The 27,984-nt window shown below is 44.0% G+C and overlaps 1 protein-coding gene across 1 annotated transcript in view; it reads right to left on the bottom strand.

Moving 5' to 3' along the window:
• LPCAT3 (lysophosphatidylcholine acyltransferase 3) overlaps window positions 1-27,984 on the bottom strand; it is a 194,129-nt gene that overhangs the window by 82,791 nt on the left and 83,354 nt on the right. Inside the window, exon 9 of the mRNA XM_078651473.1 lies at window positions 24,000-24,166. Coding sequence (XP_078507599.1) covers window positions 24,000-24,166 — 167 coding nt within the window. The remainder of the gene's footprint in view (window positions 1-23,999; window positions 24,167-27,984) is intronic.

Below are 27,984 nucleotides of genomic sequence, written 5' to 3' on the forward strand. Positions count from 1 at the left end.
CCACGATGAACTACTAGGTTGAAAGCTAAAGCAACAACTAAGTGTCGTGTGCAGAAGTTGCAAAAAAGGAAAAATGGCGTTTAAACCGGTAATGAGCCCATGCTAACTTAACACGGTGTAAAGATATCCAGGACCTAGATGACACCTCCCCATGATCCGGAAACGAACTGAATAAGATAATAGAAGTGCCATCTCATGAGAGCAGATTGCAAGTTTATATGTGGACGGTCCGCAAGGTAAAGCATTAAAAACTAGGAAAATTTAATGCTAAAGAAAAATAAAACAGCCAAGTACTTTATCGAGTCTTAAGCCAATAGGCAAGGTAAATAATAAAAACTTGACAAATAAGTCAATGAATTGTCAATGAAATGCTAGTACTCAGCATATCAAACATGAAAAAGGTCTATGACATAACTGTGTATGCAAAATAAGCTGCAACAGCCTCCAATAGGAAGTCACCGTCTTCATCCGAAAACAGTTCAGCCATCCAATTTAAAAGCGGAAAAGAACATACGTGCTCTCCCAGCACCGGATCCTCTATCACCATCAGAGGACAGCTCGGTGGGTTTTCAAGAAAGCTCTGTTCCAAGAAAGACTGTGCTGCCGCCAGTAAATTCCAGGGACCAAGTAGTCCATGCATCAATGCCACAGCCATAATCCTTTCGCCAGGACAAACCAACTCGTGAGTAATGATAGGAGTCATCAGCTGATTAAAGTCGACGTCAGGAGAAACCGGTCCGCAGAGACACAAATCAATGGCCCAATCGAAATCACAGGTCAGGCAGTGAAATACAGGCTGGACACAGGTGAAGTAGGAGAATCGAAAAGATAATCCATATGCCGTGCTTAATATCGCCAACGGCATTGTGCCATAATATTCTAGCATGCGATTGCGGAACAGTGTCAGCAGCTGCAGGGTGGGAGGTTGCATAGGAGGGACATCCATATTTAAAAATGTAAAAAAGCACAAGAGCGTCCGCTGGTAATGCAAGTAAAAATGCCAATCCACGAACCAGAGTGGAGAAAATAGAATGAAAGGAAGCAGGGATGAGTCCAAAGATTTTCTCAAATGAAGTCACGAGACCACTGGTAACAACTTTAAAAAAGTGCGCCAGGGACTTTGCGGAGGATGCGTTAAAGATAGTCGGAACCATCTTGCTGAATTTGAAAGGCAAATCTGAATTGAAAAGTGTGTGCACCTCTGTACGGGTGTTCGCTATGTGAAGCACGAAAGTTTCACGGGCCGAACTCAAGGCCACCTCTCTCTGAGACAAAAGAGCTCTTATTCTTGCCATGCCGTTGAAATCTGTCCCAAGGTTGGTATTTGTGGCCAGATTGAAAACTCCCTATGTTCATGTGTGGGAGGAAATAGAACATTTCTGCAGCAAATAACCCGTTCACTTACTGTTACGATAAAAGGAATACTTTTAATTAACTCAGAACAATCTTCATTATTGAGCATCAAATAACTACCATTTTCCAACAACTTGAACGTGGGGATGATAGCAGGAACTGGCGTGCCTTGCAACACGCAAGCCATATTTGGTCGGTGTTTGTTGCATGAACCGTGTAACTGTATGTGCCTACACATTAGTGAATGATCTGGCGTCTCAGTGCATTCCTCTCCATTCAGATAAACTTCTAGATCATCTTTGAAACATCTGTATGTGTATGGAAGCGACCAGACCCCATGAAGAAAAGCACTACCTAAAGGTTCATAACGACCTATTGGTATATATTTCATACAATTTGAAAACTTATATAAAGCAAAAGGCAGCGTTATTAAACCGTGGATAAGGCACGTTGCCAAAAAACCCGCAATCCTCTGCTGATGATGTCACTGAGCATGTCATGAATGATGTAATATGTGACATCATCAGCAGTGGATTACGGGTAATAGTATCTCTAGTTTACTCCCCTATAGCTGTCTTTCTTTTAACATAATTGTCTGTTTCCTTCCCTTATACTTACTGTTTTTGGTTCGCTTCCGGTTCGCGTACCGGCGAGCGAACTGGGAAGCGAACTAAGAGAAATAGAGGTTGGCACAGTTCCAAATATTGTACCAATTTTTTAATAACGGGGAGGTAGTTCTGAAAAGAACTTTTTTTTTTATTTTTCAGAACATTTTTTTTACTTTTTTTGAACAGTTTTATATTTTTTGGGGTTTTTCTTGGAGGGAGCAATGAAAACGATTCATTGTAAAGGGCTCAACAGGAGCAACAAAACAAAAAAAAGTAGTATTTATTATTTTGGGCGTTTCGTACAAACTTGCATATGATAGTCAATAGCTCTGTTGATCAGAGTGATGCTTCTTTCTCCGTAGGAAATGAATCCATCGCAAAATACGCAGATGTGTTTTACATCACCAAATCTCATTTGTATATTTGGCACCATCTCCCTGCCCTCTGGTCCCGTTACTTCCGGTAGAACAGATCTTCTGGCCATAATAGGGAGATTATCTAGGTCGTTCCGAAACTGTGCAGCACTGTAGTTGTTAGGATGCCACCTAGTCATATGGCGATGCATTGTGTAGTTTCCGAAACTGTATTTTTTGTCGGTCCCTCTGGACAGTCTATCTTGACATATAAGGCAAGTTACGTATCTTGCATTTACTTTTTTCTGACCTTTGGGAATTTAAAAAAATTGCCAAATGAAGTTTTCTTTCCGGTGAGACGTCCTGGGCTGCTCAGGCAAAAACTGCCTCTCTTCGTGCTCGTCCTCCTGTTCCTCTTCTTCGTCTTCTTGTTGAATTATAACTTGAGCAGGTGGTCCACTCTTCCTTGGATGTGGTGGAGGTGGTGGGGAAGCACCAGCTGAAGCTACTAAAGAAGCCATTGCTCAGTGATCACAAAGGGTCTTTCTCTCACAATGATGAAAGTCAGAGTGAGGAAAGAAGGAGGGATTTTCATCATTTGGGAAAAACAAGAGTTCTCAACCAATCAAAAGTGTTCATTTTAGATTATATGACCTAGTCTTACATCATTAGGAAACCAAAAGTGAAATGAACCAATGAAAAGTGTTATTACCAAGTCACATGACTTGCTGTGTTTACGTTAAGCGCTTTGCAGGGCCTCCCGGTTTGCTTCCAGAAACCTGCGCTTTGCGACTCGCTTCGCGTACCAGTTCGCTAACGTAGCACATCATATGACGTATCACGCGACAACGTGAAACGTCATGCGGACGGGAGGCGTCACGATGTTGTTTTCTAACGCGGCACTTGCGGTAAAGAAACGTTTACCGGCTCGCGGTCTATTTCGCGGCATCAAGGTCAGCTAACGGGAAGCTTCCCGATTCGCGAAGCGGGAACGAAGAAAAAAAAATATTTAAAAAAAAAATTATTCATAAACATATAAAATATATTTTTGGATTTAAAGAAGAATACATTTTACAGCTACAGATATTAGCTGTTAAAAAACCAATGAAATTCACTGAAAAAACCATAGGTTATAGACCATATATAGTTAGGAATTAGCATTTACAAAACCTTGAAAATTCACTGAAAAAACCATAGGTTATAGACCATATATAGTTAGGAATTAGCATTTAGAAAACCTTATTTTACTCACACAAAACCATTGAAATTCCATATATAGTTAGTTGCACTAACTATATATCGCGCACCCGCAATCCACTGCTGATGATGTCACATATTACATCATTCATGACATGGTCAGTGACATCACTGATGACATCTCAAATGACATCACTGATGACATCACTGATGACATCTCAAATGACATCACTGATGACATCATGACACACCAATACCAGTTACTACATAAGCACTCACTGATTCCTACGTCTACACACACATTCACTCATTCACCCATACAATCACTCATACATACAGTCACTTATTATTACAACACTATCATATGCACTCATACACCTATGCAGACAGTCACACACTGCCACTCATCCATGGAGTTACTCACACACCAAGCCAGTCCTGTAAAGAATCAATCACACTTCCATTTCTTCATCTATACAGTTAAACACAGAACACCATACTTCAGTGACATCACTAATGACATCTGAAATGACATCACTGATGACATCTCAAATGACATCACTGATGACATCATGACACACCAATACCAGTTACTACATACACACTCACTGATTCGTACGTCTACACACACATTCACTCATTCACCCATACAATTACTCATACATACAGTCACTTATTATTAGAACACTATCATATGCACTCATACACCTAGTCAGTCCTGTGAAGAATCAATCACACTTCGATTTCCTCATCTATAGTTCAACACAGAACACCATACTTTTCACACATATACTAACACATACTTACTCTTATACAATCACTGATACAAGTACACATTGATATGCACAGAGTCACACACCTCCCAGCCAGCCACACACACACTCAGTCTTCCATACATCCAGTCATTCTTCAATATGTAAAACGTATTTAAACTTTACAAAAACACACAGACACTAGATGATGTCATCAGTGATGTCATTTGAGATGTCATCAGTGATGTCATCAGTGATGTCACTGACCATGTCATGAATGATGTAATATGTGACATCATCAGCAGTGGATTGCGGGTGCGCGATATATAGTTAGTGCAACTAACTATATGGAATTTCAATGGTTTTGTGTGAGTAAAATAAGGTTTTCTAAATGCTAATTCCTAACTATATATGGTCTATAACCTATGGTTTTTTCAGTGAATATATATATATATATATATATATATATATATATATATATATATATATATATATATATATATACACATATATATATATATATTCACTGAAAAAACCATAGGTTATAGACCATATATAGTTAGGAATTAGCATTTACAAAACCTTGAAAATTCACTGAAAAAACCATAGGTTATAGACCATATATAGTTAGGAATTAGCATTTAAAAAACCTTATTTTACTCACACAAAACCATTGAAATTCCATATATAGTTAGTTGCACTAACTATATATCGCGCACCTGCAATCCACTGCTGATCATGTCACATATTACATCATTCATGACATGGTCAGTGACATCACTGATGACATCACTGATGACATCTCAAATGACATCACTGATGACATCACTGATGACAACATCCAGTGACTGTATGTTTCTGTAAAGTTAAAATATGTCTTACATATTGAAGAATGAGTGGATGTATAAGTGTCTGGATGAAGGATTTAGTAGGTGCGTGACTGACTGTATGAGTGAGTGATTAAATGTGTCTCACTGAATGCATGGGTTAGTGACTAAACTGTCTTAATTTGTGCATCATTATGTCTGTTGTTCTGTAAACTGCTGCATGTGTAGATCATTAGCTATACGAGAGGCTATATGTGTTATTAATTGGTTGCCCAAGTATTTCTATGGGAGATTGAGTTTGTGTGGGGGTGGCTGGAAGGTGTGTGACTCTATGCATAGATGTGTGAACAGTTTATTCACTAGGTGTATGAGTTCAAGAGTGCATGTGGAAACAGCTACATGGGCAGTTGACTGTGTGCATGAGTGTATTGATGAGTGAATGGATATCTCAATGCTACATGTCATAGTAAGTACATATGTAAAACACAGTACATGTGAGAGTTGGCATATATAAATAACTGTGCATGAGAGCCACCGAATGAGTGAGTGGTTGTATCGATCATTGTGAACTTGTATCAGGGATTGTATAAGAGAGTAAATATGTGTTAGTATATGTTTCAATAAGTAAGGTGTGTTTAACTGTATAGTTGAAGAAATGGAGATGAGATTGTTTCTTTGCATGACTGACTGGGTGTGTGAGTAACTCCATGGATGAGTGGCAGTGTGTGAGTGTCTGTATACACTGAGTGTATCTAAGGTTATATTAGAGTCTGAAGAGGTTTATCGTATTAGCACAAGAATGATGTCAAATGAGATGTCATCAGTGATGTCATCAGTGATGTCATTTGAGATGTCATCAGTGATGTCATCAGTGATGTCACTGACCATGTCATGAATGATGTAATATGTGACATGATCAGCAGTGGATTGCAGGTGCGCGATATATAGTTAGTGCAACTAACTATATATGGAATTTCAATGGTTTTGTGTGAGTAAAATAAGGTTTTTTAAATGCTAATTCCTAACTATATATGGTCTATAACCTATGGTTTTTTCAGTGAATTTTCAAGGTTTTGTAAATGCTAATTCCTAACTATATATGGTCTATAACCTATGGTTTTTTCAGTGAATTTCAATGGTTTTTTAATAGCAAATATCATAAGCTGTCGAATGTCAAGTACGTGGTAAGTGAAAACATTTTCGTGTTTATGCACACTGATCTGCTTTGAATGGTGCCCCCCCCCCCTCATTTCTATTAGGAGTACTCTCTCTTTGCAGATAGTGAAAGGTAGTTAACGCAGGTCTTTGCCCCCATTGTAATCCGTCGTGCCTGCTTCTCTCTCCATTTGATTGATTGTTATCCAAGTATTTACTGTTTTAGAATTAGTTCTCTTTGGTTCATTCTCTATTTACAAACAAACACAGAGTCGCAATACTCTGTTTAGTCTTTGCAGATAACGAAAAATCGTGTAAAAAAAAAAGAAAAGGAATCGAGCAAAATCAGTAGGCCACTAATGGGATCTCTTTTTGACCTCGCTAAAATAGAAACATTAGGAACAACCCCTCATGACAAATACAAAACTAGTGAGATGAACTGAACTCCACACAATGATGGCTGCAAAACAGCTCGGCTCCGCCACCCACCCCGCCCAAAATAACGATAAAGAACGGCTGCCATGATTGGTTGCGGAATGACCACAACGGAGCTACGAAATGGTGCTGCTCTCATGCTAACCCCAGCTTCAGTCTGAAACATCCAGAAACACTGTAGACTACCAATTCGATCAGTTCCGGTAGCGCCCCAATGTAACCCGGTAGAGAAGAACTAGCTCTCCCCTCTTTGACTGATGGTTCTTGTTGCCTGTCCCTTCTGTTGTCATTTAACAGAACTATTTAGCCTGCTGAAAGGGGTTGTGTTCCGACCGCTGGTTGGTGGAGACATTTTGACTATATTCTGTACCTGCGTTGTCGCGTAATGCGTCATATGACGCGCCGCGTTAGCGCATCCGGAAGTCATCCGGGGCGCGCAGCGCGTAACGTAAGCATAACAAGTCATGTGACTTGTTAATAAAACTTTTCATTGGTTCATTTTACTTTTCTTATTGTAATGATGAAAGGCTTGGTCATATGACCTAAAAATTACGCTTTTCATTACTTCCGAACATTATTTTTTCTTAAATATATGTTATAATGTTCCAGGCTAATGTACTTTCCCGGAAATTTTACAACTGTCCTGCAAGTAAAATATATTCTTTTTTCGAGAAAAAGAGCGTTTCTTCGTCCCATGACGGAGCCGTTGAGCAAAAGAGGGTCGACCTGCTGTCTTAGTCGCCGATACGCCTGAATATGAGATTCTTATCGATCACTTTATGTTGCAGGAATAGAAAACACAACAGCCCTTGACCATTTATCTTTACTGCGTTCCTTCGTATTATACCTTTTACCCTTCATGTAATTGGTCTGCTTTATTTCACTTGCCTTTTAATGATTCTAAAACAGTCACTATTATTAAAAACTTTACCAATGTATATACTACTACCATGTTTTCTTTTAAAAACCTTTATTGTGAAAATTTCATTATACAAATACGAGCCTATAACCACGTGGGCCTGCCACAGAGCAAACTGTAATCGTATATGATGAATAGACATTTACACTGTAGAGGAACGTAACGGGCGGGCCATTAGGTTGCAAGAACTAAGGTGTCTAACAGTTACGGAATCGGTGGACGTACATTTTATAATTAAAATACGACAGGGCCAGTTACAATAAAATTATCTAGATATACATTTGCGGGCAAGTACCATGGGTGACGTTAATTCGAACTTTCAACAGTACAGTAATCAATAACACATCAGAACTTAATATCAATAGGGATGTCGAAATATTCAATCAATTCTCGTCCCCGCCCGCCATGTGCTTCAAAACTGCATACGTATCTCGTGATTTCAAGGTTCTGCAACCAGTACACAACAAGGAGTTACGAGTCCCATTTATTCCGGCGCCATTTTGTGCGAGGACGGGCAGGTCCAGGATATAGTCAAAATGTCTCTACCAACCATCGACTATGATGATGTTCATATGCTGTATTTATTAGAGTAACACTCATCTGTCCACATGAAATTAATTTGCCACAATCTAAACATGTCATTTTAATCTTTCCAAAGTTCTTCTAAATATTTGGGACCGTTTCCCTTGCCTCTGAAGCTCTCAGTGCCACTTCTTTGATGAATGTACTAGCAGGTCAGGGGTTCTCCTCCAAATCTCTCTTTTATGCAGCACTATAATTAATTGGTGCCACCTCTCCATATGACGATGCATGGTATAGTTACCACAACTATATTTTTTTTCGGTTCCTCTGGAGAGTTCATCGTGGCAGATGAAGCGTGTAACGTACCGGGCATTTACCTTTTTTTGCATGTACAGGAAAGGAAAAAAAAATCGAGCGTCCGAGTTCTAAGGTGTCCCAGGGCCATTTTGGTGGACCAGGCCCAAATCCAAAGAACAGCCATCTCACAGGCTAATGGGGCGACCCACGCCGAGTTTCAGCATTGTAGGATGACCACACAAGTACAGCAACTTGCTAGACATCACCTCGGTGCCATCCGGATCTCGGCGCCCCACTGCAGATGAAGTGCCTCTCAACTATGAAACCACCACGGTGACATCCGGATCTTGGCGCGTTGTGCTGCCTTCGGCCTATTCGCACATCGGTCCGCTACTGACGCCATCTCACAGGCTAATGGGGCGACCCACGCCGAGTTTCAGCATTGTAGGATGACCACACCAGTACAGCAACTTGCTAGACATCACCTCGGTGCCATCCGGATCTCGGCGCCCCACTGCAGATGAAGTGCCTCTCAACTATGAAACCACCACGGTGACATCCGGATCTTGGCGCGTTGTGCTGCCTTCGGCCTATTCGCACATCGGTCCGCTACTGACGCCATCTCACAGGCTAATGGGGCGACCCACGCCGAGTTTCAGCATTGTAGGATGACCACGCCAACTTGCTAGACATCACCTCAGTGCCATCCGAATCTTGGCATCTCAACGCCTAGTGGTATCTTCCATACAAAAAATATTGTTACGCTGCCTTTGGCCCCATTCGCACATCAGTCCGCAACTTAGACATCACCTCGGTGCCATCCGGATCTTGGCATCTCAGCGCCTTGTGGTGTCAGTCAGAAAATATTGTTGCGCTGCCTTTGGCCCCATTCGCACATCGGTCCGCTACTGACGCCATCTCACAGGCCAACGGGGCGCCCCACGCCGACTTTCAACATTGTAGGATGGCCACAGAAGTGCGACAACTTACTAGACACCACCTCGGAGCCATCCGGATCTTGGCGCGTTGTGCTGCCTTCGGCCTATTCGCACATCGGTCCGCTACTGACGCAAACTCACAGGCCAACGGGGCGCCCCACGCCGACTTTCAGCATTGTAGGATGGCCACACCAGTGCTGCAACTTGCTGGACACCACCTCGGTGCCATCCGGATCTTGGCGCGTTGTATTGCCTTCGGCCTATTCGCACATCGGTCCGCTACTGACGCCGCCTCACGTGCCAACGTATTTTCTCCGCATTTTATACCCTATGCCGCATAACAGGTCATGTGACTTGTTTATAAAACTTTTCATTGGTTCATTTTACTTTTGGTTTCCGAATGATGGAAGGCTTGATCATATGACCTAAAAACAACACTTTTCATTGGATGAAAACTTTTTTTTTCCCCCAAACGATGAAAGCCCCACCTTGTTTCTGGATGTTTCAGACTAAACTGGCGTCAGCATGAGAGCACCACCATCTCGTAGCTCCGTCGTGGTCATTCCGCGAGCAATCATGGCAGCCGCTCCCCACCAGAAGCCTGCAGGAGTCGGGGCCCCCAAAACTTTTGATGAATTCTCAAGGCAGAGGGGACGCTTTCGAGAATGGGGTCCAAGACCTAGCAGACAAGCGTCCGATTTCCAAGGTGTCCCAGGGCCATTTCAGTGGACCACGCCCAAAAAGGAAAGAGCCTGCCGCCATTTTGAGAGTCCTGTGGCAGCCGCCTATCGCTGCACCGCAAGAGTGGGCGCAACTCAGCTGAATTGCGGCTTTTGACACAGTGGACCAAAAGCGGACGGAATGGCAACTGAAACGGTAAAGGGGCGCCCCACTAAAACAGATGAGACTCCACCTGGAGAGGCCCGTTCACGCCGCCTCCCCCGGGGCGCTCCACGCCGTTATTCGGAGCAGCATTGTAGGATACCAAAACCAGTGCGGCAACTTACTGGACATCACCTTGGTGCCATCGTTCTGCTGCCTTGGAACTATTCGCACAACAGTTTGCTACTGATGACCCACCCCCCGCGACGCCCCACGCCGTTATTTGCTGGGTGGCAACTTACTAGACATCACTTTCGTGTCATCTAGATTTCGGCGCGTTCTGCTGCCTTGGAACTATTCGCACAACAGTTTGCTACTGATGACCCACCCCCCGCGACGCCCCACGCCGGAAATCTGGACGTTGTGCTGCGTTGGGACTATTCGCACAGCCGACCGCTACTTCGTTGTTTTTCCCTAAAAATGTTTATATGTTATTACTATTTTTGTTTTCTTGTATATATTTATAAATTATTAAAGTTTTATAATCTTACTACTTTGTCGGAGTGCTATATATTTTTAATGTGACACATAATTGTAAAAACTTTGATGTACAAAGAGTCATCCCTGGAATCTTCCGCTTCACGCTCGGTCCCCTCCCCAATCACAATACAGGATGGTTTTCAGATAATAGCAACGCTTCTGCTGTGACGGATCTCATCGAGTGTGGGCCTTGATCTACTATAACTCCTTTGAAGAGGGGTGATTCTTTACAGCTGTGGCCATAAACTACATCTGCAGGGCTAGCTGATAGCCTAGGACCGGCCTGGACAATCGGACACAGAGGAAAAGGAGTGTCAGAGGGTGCGGTAGTGAATAGGGCGAAAGGGAGGTGTCGGGCGGGCACAGGGTGTGATTCTCAGGGAAGAGCAGCGCAGATGGGGGGAGGTTTATTACCCATGCATAAGACAGAGAGCGGGGGTGACCACTGCCTGGGTGAGATGCTTGCGAGGGTGGGGAGCCATGCTAAGGATCGACAGCGTGCACAGAGTGGGTCTGGTCAAGGCATCTAAAATGGCAGCCGTGCACGACAAAAGTGTGGCATTTGAAAAAAGACAAGATGGCGCACACAATGTTTTTCAACAATTCCTGATTTCCTTCGAATCGAACGTTAACAGACGTTGGGGCATATTACCAAAGTTAAGCGATATTTATCCCTAACGATGCATTGCAAAGATTTTTTTACCGTCAGAAATTATCGCAGATAAACCTTGCTATTATCAAGGTTTATCGCAAATACGATAAAAAACGAGCGCAATGCATTAATATCGCTGAAAACTCCGCGATATTCATGCATTACCGAGCTAATGCTCTTAGCCATGTTATCCACCTCCCATTGGATAACATGGCTAAGAACTGCTCAGGGCAGCTGTTACTTTTTGGAGATATTCGCGCTTATCTCGAATATTTCCAAAAGTTGATAATAGGAGATAGCGATGTTAGCGACTGTTTCCAGTCGCTAACATCTTGGCATGCCCACTTTGCATGTCATTAGTGATAAATATCACTCACATGCAAAGTGGGACCCAAGATGGTCGCTATCTCCTACTAGCCGTCGCTAACTGGTGTTAGCAACAGCTAGGTAATACAGATATAATTTTATCTCCGCGAAGCGGAGCGCTGTTACAGATATATATCTTGTTTTTGAACGTTAATTTCTCAAAATGCACTGAAGCACATATATTGAGACATAGCAAAGGCACATCGGGCTACCAGTCCCTAATATTTTACCAAGTTTCGTGCAAATCCATTCAGCCGTTCGATTATTATTATTATTTTTTTTTTTTGCCCCGCGGGGCCCTTTTAAAACCTCAACATCAAACCTAGGGGGTCAGCGAGGATCTACTATGCCCCCTTATGGTCATTTGCCCCTTCGCTTTGGCCTCCTCTTGTCTCTCGATCCTACCGAGAGACAAGATGGCGGCCACTACGTACTGTTTGGAATGTTTACAGACACCGGAGAGCCAATCAGCTTCGCTTCGCAAAGCTCTGTAACGCGAAAAGTACGCGAAGCGGTGCGCTGTTACAGATATATATCTTTTTTTGAACGTTAATTTCTCAAAATCCACTGAAGCACATATATTGAGACCTAGCAAAGGCACATCGGGCTACCAGTCCCTACAATTTTGCCAAGTTTCGTGCAAATCCATTCAGCCGTTCGATTATTATTATTATTATTATTTTTTTTGCCCCGCGGGGCCCTTTTAAAACCTCCACATCAAACCTAGGGGGTCAGCGAGGATCTACTATGCCCCCTTATAGTTATTTCCCCCTTTGTTTTGACCTCCTCTTGTCTCTCGATCCTACCGAGAGACAAGATGGCGGCCGCTACGGACTGTTTGGAATGTTGACAGACGCCGGAGAACCAATCAGCTTCGCTTCACAAAGCTCCGTTGCGCGAAAAGTCCGCGAACCAGAGCGCTGCCCGGTCCGCTGTTACAGATATATATCTTTTTTTAAACGTTAATTTCTCAAAATCCACTGGAGCACATATATTGAGACCTACAAAAGGCACATCGGGCTACCAGTCCCTACAATTTTGCCAAGTTTCGTGCAAATCCATTCAGCCGTTCGGGCTAAAAGTGAGGCCAACCGCCCTATGGAAAACTCAATGTTAAAAACACGTTTTGGGACCCCCCTTTTTTCTCGGCCCCCACTGGACGAACCCCCCCCAAATTTTCAAGGGCTGCTCAGAAACAAAATGTGCCATTTTCCTGAAAATTTCAGCCAATTCCGTCCACAAACGACAAAGTTATTAGACATAGGATTTTTTCTCTATGGGTTTTTTGAAAATTCTAACTATATATACCTACTGGCGACCGCCAGTAGGTAATATATATATACACACACACATATATATATATATATATATATATATATATATATATATACACATATATATATATATACACACACACACACACACACACACACACACACACACACACACACACACACACACACACACACACATATATATATATATTCACTGAAAAAACCATAGGTTATAGACCATATATAGTTAGGAATATGCATTTACAAAACCTTGAAAATTCACTGAAAAAACCATAGGTTAGAGACCATATATAGTTAGCTGGACATTTTATTGACATAAAACCAATGAAATTCCATATATAGTTAGTTGCACTAACTATATATCGCGCACCCGCAATCCACTGCTGATGATGTCACATATTACATCATTCATGACATGGTCAGTGACATCACTAATGACATCACTGATGACATCTCAAATGACATCACTGATGACATCACTGATGACATCTCAAATGACATCACTGATGACATCATCTAGTGTCTGTTTTTGTAAAGTTTAAATATGTTTTACATATTGAAGAATGAGTGGATGTATGGAAGACTGAGTGTGTGTGGCTGGCTGGGAGGTGTGTGACTCTGTGCATATCAATGTGTACTTGTATCAGTGATTGTATAAGAGAGTAAGTATGTGTTAGTATATGTGTGAAAAGTATGGTGTTCTGTGTTTAACTGTATAGACAAGAAAATGGAAGTGTGATTGATTCTTTACAGGACTGACTAGGTGTATGAGTGCATATGATAGTGTTGTAATAATGAGTGACTGTATGTATGAGTGATTGTATGGGTGAATGAGTGAATGTGTGTGTAGACGTAGGAATCAGTGAGTGCGTATGTAGTAACTGGTATTGGTGTGTCATGATGTCATCAGTGATGTCATTTGAGATGTCATCAGTGATGTCATTTGAGATGTCATCAGTGATGTCATCAGTGATGTCACTGAAGTATGGTGTTCTGTGTTTAACTGTGTAGATGAGGAAATGGAAGTGTGATTGATTCTTTACAGGACTGACTAGGTGTGTGAGTAACTCCATGGATGAGTGGCAGTGTGTGAGTGTCTGCATAGGTGTATGAGTGCATATGATAGTGTTGTAATAATGAGTGACTGTATGTATGAGTGATTGTATGGGTGAATGAGTGAATGTGTGTGTAGACGTAGGAATCAGTGAGTGCGTATGTAGTAACTGGTATTGGTGTGTCATGATGTCATCAGTGATGTCATTTGAGATGTCATCAGTGATGTCATTTGAGATGTCATCAGTGATGTCATCAGTGATGTCACTGACCATGTCATGAATGATGTAATATGTGACATCATCAGCAGTGGATTGCGGGTGCGCGATATATAGTTAGTGCAACTAACTATATATGGAATTTCATTGGTTTTATGTCAATAAAATGTCCAGCTAACTATATATGGTCTCTAACCTATGGTTTTTTCAGTGAATTTTCAAGGTTTTGTAAATGCATATTCCTAACTATATATGGTCTATAACCTATGGTTTTTTCAGTGAATTTCATTGGTTTTTTAAAAGCTAATATCTATAGCTGTAAAATATATTCTTTATTACGTGACGTATCACGTAGCCACGTGAGACGCCTCATGACGCGTCGCATAACCGTGACGTATCGGCTCTGCAGCGCAAACAAAACCCGTAACGTAAGCGTGCCGGAGCACGCTTACAGATATATTTTTTTTAACCTTAATTAGACAAAATCCACACGTGCACATATCTTGAGGCCTTGCAAAGGCACATCAAACAAACAGTCCCTACAATTTTGCCAAGTTTGCTGGAAATCTATTCCCTTAATTTTTTTTTACTGTTTCTCTTGGTCTTCCCCTTGTTACGCTTACCGGGACGCTACCCGGTACGCGAACCGGACGCTCCAAAAACACAAGATGGCGGACTCCCGTTACGCTGCCGGTTAGCTGCCCGGTTCGCGTACCGGGAAGCGCCTCTACCGCGAAAAATCGCGGGGGACTTTAATATCCCCCTCATCAATCCTAGGGGGTCAGGAGGGGTTTACCTTGCCCCCTTTCCTTCATTTCCCCCTTCTTTTTTCACCACATCTTGTCTCTCGAACCTACCGAGAGACAAGATGGCGGCCGCTCCAGACAGTTTACAGTGTTGACAGCTACGCTGCCGGTTAGCTGCCCGGTTAGCTGCCCGGTGAGCTGCCCGGTGAGCTGCCCGGTTCGCATACCGGGACGCGCCTCTACGGCATAAAATCGCAAAAAATTCTAAATTTGTTTTTGTTTTTTTGCCCCGCGGGGCCCTTTAATAGCCCCCACATCAATCCTAGGGGGTCAGGAGGGGTCTACCTTGCCCCCTTTCATTCATTTCCCCCTTCGTTTATTTCCACCTCTTGTCTCTCGATCGTACCGAGAGACAAGATGGCGGCCGCTCCGGACTGTTTAGAATGTTGACAGACACCGGAGAGCCAATCAGCTTCGCTTCGCGAAGTTCCGTTACGCGTCAGGTACGCGAACCGGGGCGCTAACCGGAGCGCTGTCACAGATATATATATATTTTTAAACGTTAATTTCTCAAAATCCACTGGAGCACATATATTGAGACATAGCAAAGGCACGTCGGGCAAACCATATCTACAATTTTGCCAAGTTTCATGTACATCTATTCAGCCGCTCGAGCTAAAAGTGAGTCCAACCGCCCTATGGAAAAATGAATGGGAAAAACGCGTTTTGGGACCCCCCTTTTTTCTCGGCCCCCCCTTGACGAAACCCCCCCAAATTTTCAGGGGCTGCTCAGAAACAAAATGTGCCATTTTCCTGAAAATTACGGCCAATTCCGTCCACAAACGCCAAAGTTATTAGACATAGAATTTTCAGAAATCCCATAGAGAAAAAATCCTAACTATATATACCCACTGGCTATCGCCAGTAGGTAATATACATATATAAACATATATAATCTGCATATCTATATAAATATAAATGCATGCATACATATACATATATGCATACATATGCATGTTATTTACATGAAAGTTTTAAAAACACTAATAAAAGCAAAGCTAAAAAGCCACCTCATTACAAACAGAATGGCTTTAACTTAAACGAGGGCGAGATCTATTGCATTTTCAATGCTTGTTTACTTTGGTTCTATCAAGAAGGCATTCAGATGTGTCACACATTTGCCATAAATTCTGAATGTTAGCACTCTAGTTGCTCATTAGATCACTGTAGTAAAGCTAGTGCTCACCAGGGAAGTCTGCTGCTAATCATGGTTTGCAGCCATTTTCCCGCATTTTTTATCCCGCAGACTTTCAGTCCGCATACCATTATCCCGCAAGGTCATTGACCTCGCATACCATTATCCCGCATTTTTTCAAAACGCATGTGCATTTATCGCGCATGCCTTTACAAAGAATTACGTTTTAAAGGCATGTATGGTAAATGCATTTGCGTTGTGAAAACCACGATGATGAGAGGTAAGTGGGTTTGTGTTAATTTTTTCGTGGGTTAGTGATTGTGTAGTGTAGTGTAGTGTTGTGTAGTGTAGTGTTGTGTAGTGTAGTGTAGTGTTGTGTTAGTGTAGAGTTGTGGTGGTTGTTTAGTGTAGGGTCGTGTTTTAGGGTTGTGTTGTAGTGTTTGCGTAGTGTAGGGTCATGCTGGGGTAGTGTTTTAGGGTTTAGGGTAGTGTTGTAGTGTTTGCGTAGTGTAGGGTCATGCTGGGGGTAGTGTTTTAGGGTTTAGGGTTGTGTTGTAGTGTTTGCGTAGTGTAGGGTCATGCTGGGGGTAGTGTTTTAGGGTTTAAGGTTGTGTTGTAGTGTTTGCGTAGTGTAGGGTCATGCTGGGGTGTAGTGTTTTAGGGTTTTGGGTAGTGTTGTAGTGTTTGCGTAGTGTAGGGTCATGCTGGGGGTAGTGTTTTAGGGTTTAGGGTAGTGTTGTACTGTTTGTGTAGTGTAGGGTCATGCTGGGGGTAGTGTTTTAGGGTTTAGGGTAGTTTAGTTGTTTAGTGTATGCTAAAGACATATTCGTTCTAAAAGTTTTCGTTATTTTAATTTGCGGCCTAATAGTACATGCGGGATTTTTTTTGCGGACTGATGGTATGCGGGATTTTGTCATATATTCGTTAATCATACTTTCTATGGCAAAATGAACCCCCTCATTTTGTTCCTTTTTAAATTAAATGTTTTAAGAGTTACCACTTTATTCCAATCAAGATGGCTTCAGGTGTGTCATAACTTTGTAATAAGTAGGACTGTTAGCACTCTAGTTGTTCTTTAGAACACTCTGGGACATTCTGTCATTGGGCTATAGTTGGGCTACATCTGGCTGATATTTGGGCTACATTTGTTTTTTTGTCTCTGGTGGCCATCTTTGGGCTACATTGGGCTACATTGGGCTACATTTGGGCTCCAACATATATATAGCCCAATGTAGCCCAATATATATTTTTCAAAGTTAATTTTCGTAAAAACCACTGGAGCCTATATCTTGAGACATAGCAAAGGCACATCGGGCTACCAGTCCCTACAATTTTGCCAAGTTTGGTGTAAATCCATTCAGCCGTTCAGGCTAAAAGTGAGGCCAACCGCCCTATGGAAAATTGCATGGGAAAAACACGTTTTGGGACCCCCCTTTTTTCTCGGCCCCCCCTTGACGAAACCCCCCCAAATTTTCAGGGGCTGCTCCGAAACAAAATGTTCCATTTTCCTGAAAATTTCAGCCAATTCTGTCCTCAAACACCAAAGTTATTCGACATAGAATTTTCAAAAATCCCATAGGAAAAAAATCCTAACTATATATACCTACTGGCTATCGCCAGTAGGATATATATATATATATATATATATATATATATATATATATATATATATATACATATACACATACATATATATATATATATATACATACATACATACACACATACATACACACATATATATATATATATATATATATATACACATACATACATATATATATATACATACATATATACACACACACACACACACACATATATATATATATATATATATATACACACACACACATATATATATATATTATAGGCTATTGCTCCGGGGTCCCGCACGTGGGCGGGACTATTCAGTGCTTATGACTATTGATGAGTATCCCCTGGAAGAGAAACGGATTTACTTACCGTACCTTTTGTCTAGGAGATGTCTGTGTGATGGGTATCATACAGATTAGCAAAAGTAACTTGAAAACTAATCTAAAAAGTAACGTGCAAAGTAATCTGAAAAGTAACTGAAAAGTAACTTCGACATATTGACTTACCTGAATTTCAACCAACTGCATTTGAACCTGCATTCAATTTAAAAACACTGCATAAGGTTTTGCAAAGCCTTTATTTCCCTTACCTGCACCAGGGTTGGCTCTAGAAATAAAAGGACTAAAATAATATTTTTATGCAAATCAAATTGGTCAGAGTTCAGTCTTTGAGGATGTGACATCATTCCCTTATTGAGTGTGTACAACAAATGCCTAACACTATCCTCTGATAAAGCGTTACCGCTCGCCCACACTACCACAAATGGAGATTAAGGTGCTATCTACTTTTACCTCTGCCTACCTTTGAGGTTTCACTGCACTCTGTGCAAACTATACCTCATTTTGGTATAATATATACAGAGCCAGCTTCCTACAACTAAGTCTCTACAGAGGGTTTAACTTTTGAAGTTTCAAACACAAATCCACCCCTCTTCTTTTAAATTAATTCCATAAGTGTTTGCATACTCATCGCATGAAAAACTGCCAGCTCATCGAGCGGAGATGGCTTAGACAGGTCAATCTGCATCCAAATAGCTCATTTAATTTCCTCTTTAGTATAGCTAATGTAATGTCTTGTACCCTTTGCAGATATGAATAATTGTTCGGAGCTTCACCACTTGTAAATACTGCGATCACGGTAAAGAAATTCCAGTCTTCCACTATAGCTGGGTCTATTGCCCCTCACCGTACCTCATGTCTATTTTTAAATCTATTTAATATAGAGCTGTGAAGAACCACTGAACAATCGGTTTTGATTTAACCGGTGCAGTTTATTTCCTCTGTTTTGTTAGCCAACATACTTATGACTGCATCCACTAAAGGAGGTTTTTTTGGTCACTGTGGTGTTCTCCATTTTCAATCTTTGACAGAATAGTCTCTGAAAGTCATGTAATGGGCCTTAACTCCATCTTGCCAGTGTCCGGCCCGAAAAAGCAATGTTTTTTTTAAAAGTGTTAACATCTGGTCTGCCTGGTCTACCTTTTTTAACTCATATTTTGTCATCAAAGGTGGTGTGACCATCTTGCCTTCCTCACGAGTGGTCGCTCCCCTCGCATCCTCCTCCTGTTAATTGTGGTATCGTTACGCTCATCTGCTCGCAATTTGAACCGCTTGCGCGCTCCTCTAAGCTTTATCCCTGTGCATTATTGTGTTTAGCATTCTCATAGCGCTTTGACTACGTGCACCTCTAGGCATTATTTATTGCACTATAGTGTTTCCATTTCCATAGACTGTGCTTATATTTTCATAGCGCTTTGTCTGCGTGCACCTCTGGGCATTTACTCAGAGCTTGATTGTGATTGTGTTTAAAGTGCCATAGACTATTTAATTTCCATAGCGCTTGGTCTGCGTGCATTTGGCTGTACATTTTCTTGGATTGATTTTACCTTCAGCATAGCGCTTCCACTCCGCGCTTGAATACGCTCCCACTGCGGCAGTACCCTAACTATATCTGGCCCTCATAGCGCCCCTTCTCGCCCTGCATTGCAGCGTTTGTTGTTGTTGTTGCTGCCATTTTGTCTGTTGACCCGAGCCCTCCTTCGACCTCGCTCCCGCCTCCCTGCTGCCCCTCCCACGCTCCGCCCCCCGACTATCCATTTAATGACTAATGCCCCAACGCGCAGCGTCCACGCCGAAGGTGCACCAAAGGTAAGCCCGTCTACGCCCGTCCGCGCCTGGACCGCGCCCAGCGCCAGACCCCCTGGTCCCCGCCACACCCAATCCACTAGATTCACATATGATGCCGCAACTCTCCTCGCCCTCAACCCCGGTCGCACACCACAATGCTGCAAAGCCACCCCAGGACGTACCCACGGCCCATTCACCTGCCTCTCCTGCAAGTTCAACTGTTCCAGGACCCTCACCAAACCCACCTCCTCCACACGCAACCCCGACTAACCACCTGAAGTGCATCCTGCTCAACACCCGCTCGGTCCACAGACACGCTACGGAACTCTGGGACCTACTCGACACTGCTTCACCTGACATCGCCTTCCTTACAGAAACATGGATGAACACATCATCAGCACCCGACATCGCCATAGCCATACCGAACGGCTACAAGATTACCCGTAAAGACCGCACCAACCAAACAGGAGGAGGAATCGCCATCATCCATAAGAACACCATCAAAGTCACGACCAGCACCGATGATAATCTTACATCCGCCGAACATCTCCACTTTCAGATCCACACCGACCCTAGGACCACACTTAGAGGCACCCTCATCTACAGGCCCCCAGGCACCCGCACTCAATTCAGCGATGACATCACGGACTTCGTCAGCCCACATGCCCTCGCCTCCGAGAACTACATTCTTTTAGGCGACTTCAACTACCACCTTGACAACAAACAAGACAACACCACCTCCCTTCTGGACAACCTGGCCAATCTTGGACTCAAACAACTCGTTGACGCCCCCACCCACGTAGCCGGACACACGCTCGACCCTATCTTCACCTCCAGCAAGCACATCTCCTTCAATCGCACCACAGACCTCCACTGGACAGACCACAGCTGTGTTCACTTCAGCTACAAAACCACTCCGAACCACAACCGCCCACAACCTATTCCTCGAAGAAACTGGAACAAAATCACTTCCGACCAACTCCTCACATCACTCAATCAAAACCCTCCCACCCTCTCATTGGACCCAAACCAGGCAGCCACCAATCTCAAGCAATGGATCACCCACAGCGCTGACGAATTAGCACCCCTGAAAAAACACCAGATCAAATCAGCCAACAAAAAGGCTCCCTGGTTCAACGATGACCTTAAAAAATCCAAGAAGCTATGCCGAACCCTGGAGAAAACATGGAGAAAAAACCCGACAACATGTCCACCCTTAAGGCAGCCAACCGCATACACCACCAACTGATTCGATCCGGCAAGAAATCAGCATTCAAGGATCGTCTCGACAACAACTCACAACAGCAAGGAACTCTTCAACATCGTTAAAGAATTCACCAACCCCACCGCAGCATCCAACGACATCACTCCTTCCCAAGACCTCGGCGACGAGTTATCCTCCTTCTTCTACAACAAAATTGCCGACATCCACAACGGCTTCGAGAACACTCCCAGCGCTCAACCCTCCCCACCGCCCTCAGATCCAACCCCGCCAACTAACAATCTTAGCGCCTGGAACCTAATCACCACCGAAGAAACCACCAGCCTAATGAACTCAATCCACTCTGGCTCGCCAACTGCCCCCTGCCCCCACCACATCTTCAATAAAGCGGACTCCTTCATCGCACCTCATCTCCGTGATGTCATCAACTGCTCGTTCAACTCTGCCACCTTTCCAGAAAGCTGGAAACACGCCGAACTCAGCGCCCTCCTGAAGAAACCCACAGCAGACCCCTCTGAACTTAAAAACTACCGGCCCATCTCCCTCCTCCCATTCCCGGCCAAAGTCATCGAGAAAGCCGTCAACAGCCAGCTCGCCGCCTTCCTTGAATCCAACAACTCCCTAGACCCATCCCAATCCAGATTTCGAGCCAAACACAGCACCGAAACTGCCCTAATTGCAGCTACTGACGACATCCGAACTCTACTGGACAACGGTGAAACAGTGGCCCTCATTCTACTTGACCTCTCCGCCGCTTTCGACACAGTCTGCCACAGTACCCTTATACAGCGCCTCAGCAACATCGGCATACAAGGAAAAGCCTTGAACTGGATCACCTCATTCCTCGCTGGGAGAACCCAAAGAGTCAGACTTCCCCCTTTCAACTCTAAAGCCACCGAAGTCATCTGTGGCGTACCACAAGGATCTTCACTCAGTCCCACCCTCTTCAACGTTTACATGAGTCCACTCGCTTCCATCGCGCGTCAACACAACCTCAACATCATCTCTTACGCCGACGACACCCAGCTAATCCTTTCCCTCACCAAAGACCCCAACACCGCCAAAACCAATCTTCACGAAGGCATGAAAGAAGTAGCCGAATGGATGAAACATAGTCGCCTAAAACTCAACTCAGACAAAACGGAGGTGCTCATCCTAGGATCTTCCCCCACTGCCTGGGACGACTCTTGGTGGCCTTCCGCTCTGGGCACAGCACCCACACCCACTGACCACGCACGTAACCTTGGCTTCATCCTAGACTCCTCTCTCTCAATGTCCAGACAAGTCAACGCAGTCTCATCCTCTTGCTTCAACATACTTCGCACTCTCAAAAAGATCTTCCGCTGGATCCCCCTGGACACAAGAAAGACTGTCACCCACGCACTGGTCACAGGCCGACTGGACTACGGCAACACACTATACGCCGGAATCACAGCAAAATGACAGAAAAAACTCCAACGCATCCAAAACGCATCAGCGAGACTCATATTAGACATCCCTCGCCAAGATCACATCACCGAACACCTAAAAGACCTCCACTGGCTTCCCGTCAACAAAAGAATCATATTCCGCCTTCTCACCCACGCACACAAAGCCCTCTACAATCTAGGTCCCGAATGCCTCAACACTCGCCTGTCCTTCTACAAACCCACCCGCCAACTAAGATCGTCCAATCAAGCCCTTGCCGCAGTCCCACGCATCCGAAAATCCACCATGGGTGGCAGATCCTTCTCCTTCCTTGCCGCCAAGACCAGGAACTCACTCCCCACTCACCTCCGCCTTACTCAAAATCACATCACCTTCAGAAAAGATCTCAAAACTCGGATATTCGACAAATAATGACCCCCTCCCCAAGCGCCTTGAGACACTCTGGGTGAGCAGTGCGCTATACAAATTCTAGAACTTGAACTTGTTTTGGGAGTCTCTGAAAACCTTCCGTCTAAAAAGAATAATTTGCAAAATGGTATTTTAGAATCCATCTGGGTCAAGATCTTTGTGACATACCACAATATTCCCAGTGTTGTCTTTCACACACATTTTCTGCATAAGCAATGGGCCACAATCCTTCCATTGATAATCATAAGAGACATTTCAAAAGACTATCTTTATAGACTACTGCAAGCGTTCAGTAGCCTTTCAGACAAAACCTTAAATGTGTATTCTTTACAGTCCAAAACACTGAAAAGAAATGTATGAGGTTGAGAAAATCCCTGGTCTTTGGACAGTGGACAGCACCCAGCCCATTCAGTGCCATCACTGGTGTCTTGCCTTATGCCCGTTCCCCTATTCCTTGAACTTCTTGTTGTTAAGGTGTTGAAACCTGAGCATTTCAGCAAAGCAATTGCTGCTTCAAAATCCACTAGTCGAAAAATAATGGCTATACAGGGCATTTTGGACTTATGATCCGTGTCATAGGGAGTCACGCTAGCATTCACATGTAAAACATTTTAAGGGCAGCCTCAGGGAAGTTTTAAGGAACCAATATAACCAACAATGCCAGTACTACAGCGATCTATTCCTGCTATGCAGGACTTCAGCTAATGTCATACTAGGACTGATATTAAGAATTGTAAAAAAAAAAAAAACAATGCCTGCCAACTCCAACAGAAGATGACAAAGCCTCCAATAAGTCTTACGCAGCACTACAGTATTTGGCACCAAAGGTGGAAGTTACTGAAGGCAACAATTTCAGGTCTATTGACTAAAAGGTGGCCATATGTCCCCATAGCACTGCGTATCTTCTAAAACAGCTTTCATTTTTCTGACATTGGAAAATTGAATGCAACCTTCCCCAAGCAGCTCCTGTGCTCACCTTGCCACCCAAGCGTTTGTATTCACATTGAAGCTAGAGATGGTGCCAGTGAAAAGTGGTGTGGTCTCAAACAGCCACACCTTGATGTTCACACAGGCATCCCACTGTGGTTCGCCACTTGAATCCTTCCCATTGTAGCCCAAGCCAGTCAGGATGCAGACTCCTTCCTGCAAAAAATAAGGGGCATGGTGGTGAGCAGGAGGCAAGGAGAAAGGAAATCATAAAAATATCACACATTTGGATTAGAAACAGGTCTGACTATAATGTGATGTATATACTTCACCATATACAAAATGCAACTGTAATAGTATCTTGAATCCCTTGCAAGCGGTAATAAACAACAAGCAAGTCTCAAAATACTATGTTGTTGACTCAAAGCACCCAATAGTCCCCTACTTTAAAATTACATTTTCCCTAAAATAGTATGAAGCTGGATTGTAACGCATGCTCATTTGCTACTTCGGCCTAGCACTGTGGAGGGCTGCTTCTTAATCATTCAACATCACAGTGAAGCCGGTGCATGCTCTTAAGATGCCCCACAGGTGAAGGGGATAGTTGTATGATCAGACAGTGCTGCCATTGTCTAGAGAGGCGGGTGTTGGTTCGAAGGTAATTATGTCAGTTAACGAGTTACAGGAATATTTATCATTGGCATTATCAGAACCATAGCTGGTGGAAAGGGTATGGCATGCAGGGATACATATAAACTATGTATAGTTCTGAGAGGCTATCTGATGGACCATCGCCCTCCCTCCCCCAGTTATAAGGGAAACACAGGGGATGCATATAGTTAGTGGTAGAAACTGGACACAGATGAATAGTTCAGGTTGATGAATGTGGTGTGGAAGACTTCGACTGTAGTAATTTTAGACTCTGGATTAAGAGGTGAGCTGTATGAAAAACACTACTGAGAGGAATTGTCCAGAACCCTTTTTTCCCTAATTTCATACATGAACTGTCAAAGCTAAAACTATTAATTCAGTTTTCCGACATAGTGGTGTTGAAGGTTGTTAGAAAAGGGGGTCTCTAGTTGGCAGTGGCTGGCGCCACTGTCCAAATAGGGACCCTTAATTCTTGTTGTAATACTTTATTCGATAGCAAGGTATCATAAAAGTAAATACATATCATTTATAAAATAGAATTTTGTTAAAAAAAAAACAGGGTTCAAAGTACAAGAGACAAAGGACAGGATAAAAATTAGAATTAAAATACACAATCACGTTAAAAAGCAGATCAATCAATTTTGCTCTAAAATGTTTAAATGCCAGTTACTGAAATGATAAAAGTTGTGCAGCTCAATTCCCTACCCCACTCTCAGTTGTACAAGCTTTGTACGTATCTGCCATGCTTCCCCAGATATTTCGCTATACCACAGATAACCATCATAGATGTAGTGTCCGTTGTCAAGATGCGGAGGGCCACTGTGTGATGCCTTGTTCCCAAAGCTCTACAGACTGGCTTTAGCCATCTTCTCCTGGGCCCACTATAGGCCCTACAAGCAAACAAGAAACGAGCTAGGGACTCAGTAGGGTTTGCACACCCCAGACAGGTGGCTTGATGGTGCGAAGAATCTCTCCAGCGTCTGGTAAAAACATTCAGGGGAAGAGTACCGTTCCTTAATTGTGGTTCAGAAACTGATCAGTTAAAGCACCCCACTTTGGGCTTTCAAGGTCCCTAGCTTCAATCCACTCCCAATAAATGTTCTTGATAGTTTCTCTGGGGGTGGGGGGGAGGTGACTGACAACCATTCTTCACTGAGCCCCAAGTAAAACATCAGTACCCTTAATTTATTCAACCAAATAATCTTCATTGGGCTGTTCAGGGTAATGAGTTCATCTAGGACTGTAGCATAGTGTGCCAGCTCCGGCGTCCTTCTGAGGCGTACCTAATAGAGTAATGGACGCATACCCTTAATTCTAAGTCGGGGCAAGTGGGCTACCCCCTTTGACAACCCCTGCTCAACCCTGTGGTAATGTAGCACAAGCATTTAGGCCTATCTCAGAGGCAGTGTGTGAAGCGCTTATGACCAAGTACAATAGGCAGTAATGACACCACAAAAGGACAACTCAGGTAAAACAATGTCTTTATCTTACAGTTTAACTCAAAACTCTCAAAGCGATTCAACAACTACAATTCACGTCAACCCGTAGGGACTACAAGAGATACCGTATTCACCAAAGCGTAACACTGCCTGAGTTCAGGGATGGGGCCTACGTGACCCATTGCACACAAGGTACCTGTTGTTGAAAGGGAAGACCGCACGCAGCTTCTTGAAGAAGCAGAGACGATGACAGGCGGACTCCCAGCGACCACAAGCAACTGCCGAGGTACGCAGCGTGCACCCACAATGATTCAGGCACTCCGGGACAGGCGAGCTCTCAGCGGCAGCAGCATGCGGCTGCCCGGGTTGGTGGTGGAGAGGACTCTCGTCGTGCAGCTCCGTGGTGGGCCCCCAGCGGCAGCAGCTCTCTTAGCGGCGGCGGCCCAAAGGACAATTCCAAAGGGGTGCAAAGTTGTCAAGGGTGCGGGCGCTCATCGGTCACAGCTCTTTTAGTTGCGGCAGCCCGTGGGACAAACTATGATGCAAAGTAGCAAAGGGTGTGGGAGCTCAGCGGCTACAGCTCTCTCTCAGCTGCGGCAGCCCACACGACAAATCCCGATGATGCGCAGTAGCAAGGGGTGTGGGCACTCAGCGGCTACAGCTCTCACTTGGCTGCGGCGGCCCACGGGACAAATCACGATGGTGCACAGTAGCAAAGGGTGTGGACACCCAGCGGCTACAGCTGTCTCATGGCTGCGGCGGCCCACACGACAAATCACGATGGTGCACAGTAGCAAAGGGTGTGGGCACTCAGCGGCTTCAGCTCTCTCTCGGCTGCAGCAGCTCACATGACAAATGACAATGGTGCAGGTTCTGGCGGCTCTTAGCGGCGGCAGCTCTCCCTTAGCTGCAGTGGCCCACACGGGTCCTGCGGAAGTTTGGAGGGTACAGATTTTGGCGGGCTCTCAGCGGTGGCAGCTTTCGTCTTACCTGCAACGTCCCACACAGTTTTAGCAAAGAAAGGTTCAGAGTCAGGTGGGCGCTCACCAGCGGCAGTTCTCTTAGCTGCAGCGGCCTGCACAGGTTCAGCAAAAGTTTAGAAGGTCTCCGCTCCGGTTTGGGCGGGCTCTCAGCGGCGGCAGCTCTTAGCTGCAGCATCCCGCACAGGTTTAGCAAAAGTTCAGAAGATGCCCAGTCCTTACAGTAGAACTAGAGGCTCCGGATTACTCAACGGGGGCCTCACCTGCAAGCAGAAATCCTTGCACAGGAATTCCGACGGCTGACTGGGTAAAGCCTAATGTCCCTGAGACTTTGGCAGGAGGCTCTCTCGATTTAGGCCCTCTGGTAGTTTCTTTGGCAAGCCGGGTGAAAGTTGCAAAGTCCTTTCCTCTGTTCACTCGGTCAGAGTTTGGTCTTGACATCCAGAAGGAACACACTTGGCCAAAGTTCCAGTGCAGCATTTTATACCTAAAAAGTCTTTGTTCTTTAAAGTTGCAAATCACTGACTCCAGTCAGAACCAGTTTGTTGGTGTCGGCGAGCACTTAATTTATGAGACGACATCCTGTCCTTTCAGAATGAGGGGGTCTCCTATCAGACACTCAGTGGGAGGTGGAGCCATCATTCACCTTCCGAGGCTCGGCCCTGCTCGGATCAAAGTCATCCCTCCCCATGCTTGGAATACCGATCTCTCTCTCCAGTCAGATCTGACCCAGCTGGCCCTACTGCTCCAAAGCCAGATGGCCAATACGCATACTCGCAACAGCCCGCAGTAAGGCTTTAGACAAGAGACTACCGCGTTTTCAGAAAAGCCATTTCACAACATAGGATACCTACACAGTCCTTACTAAAAGTGGTCCTCCCTGGCCTGAGCATAAACATATCAAACTCGAAGTTCCTAGGGCCAGATAGGGTGATAGAAAGTAATCCTTAAACAGGCTACAGAT

The sequence above is a fragment of the Lissotriton helveticus genome, chromosome 7 (assembly GCF_964261635.1).
Source record: "Lissotriton helveticus chromosome 7, aLisHel1.1, whole genome shotgun sequence".
NCBI lineage: Eukaryota > Metazoa > Chordata > Amphibia > Caudata > Salamandridae > Lissotriton > Lissotriton helveticus.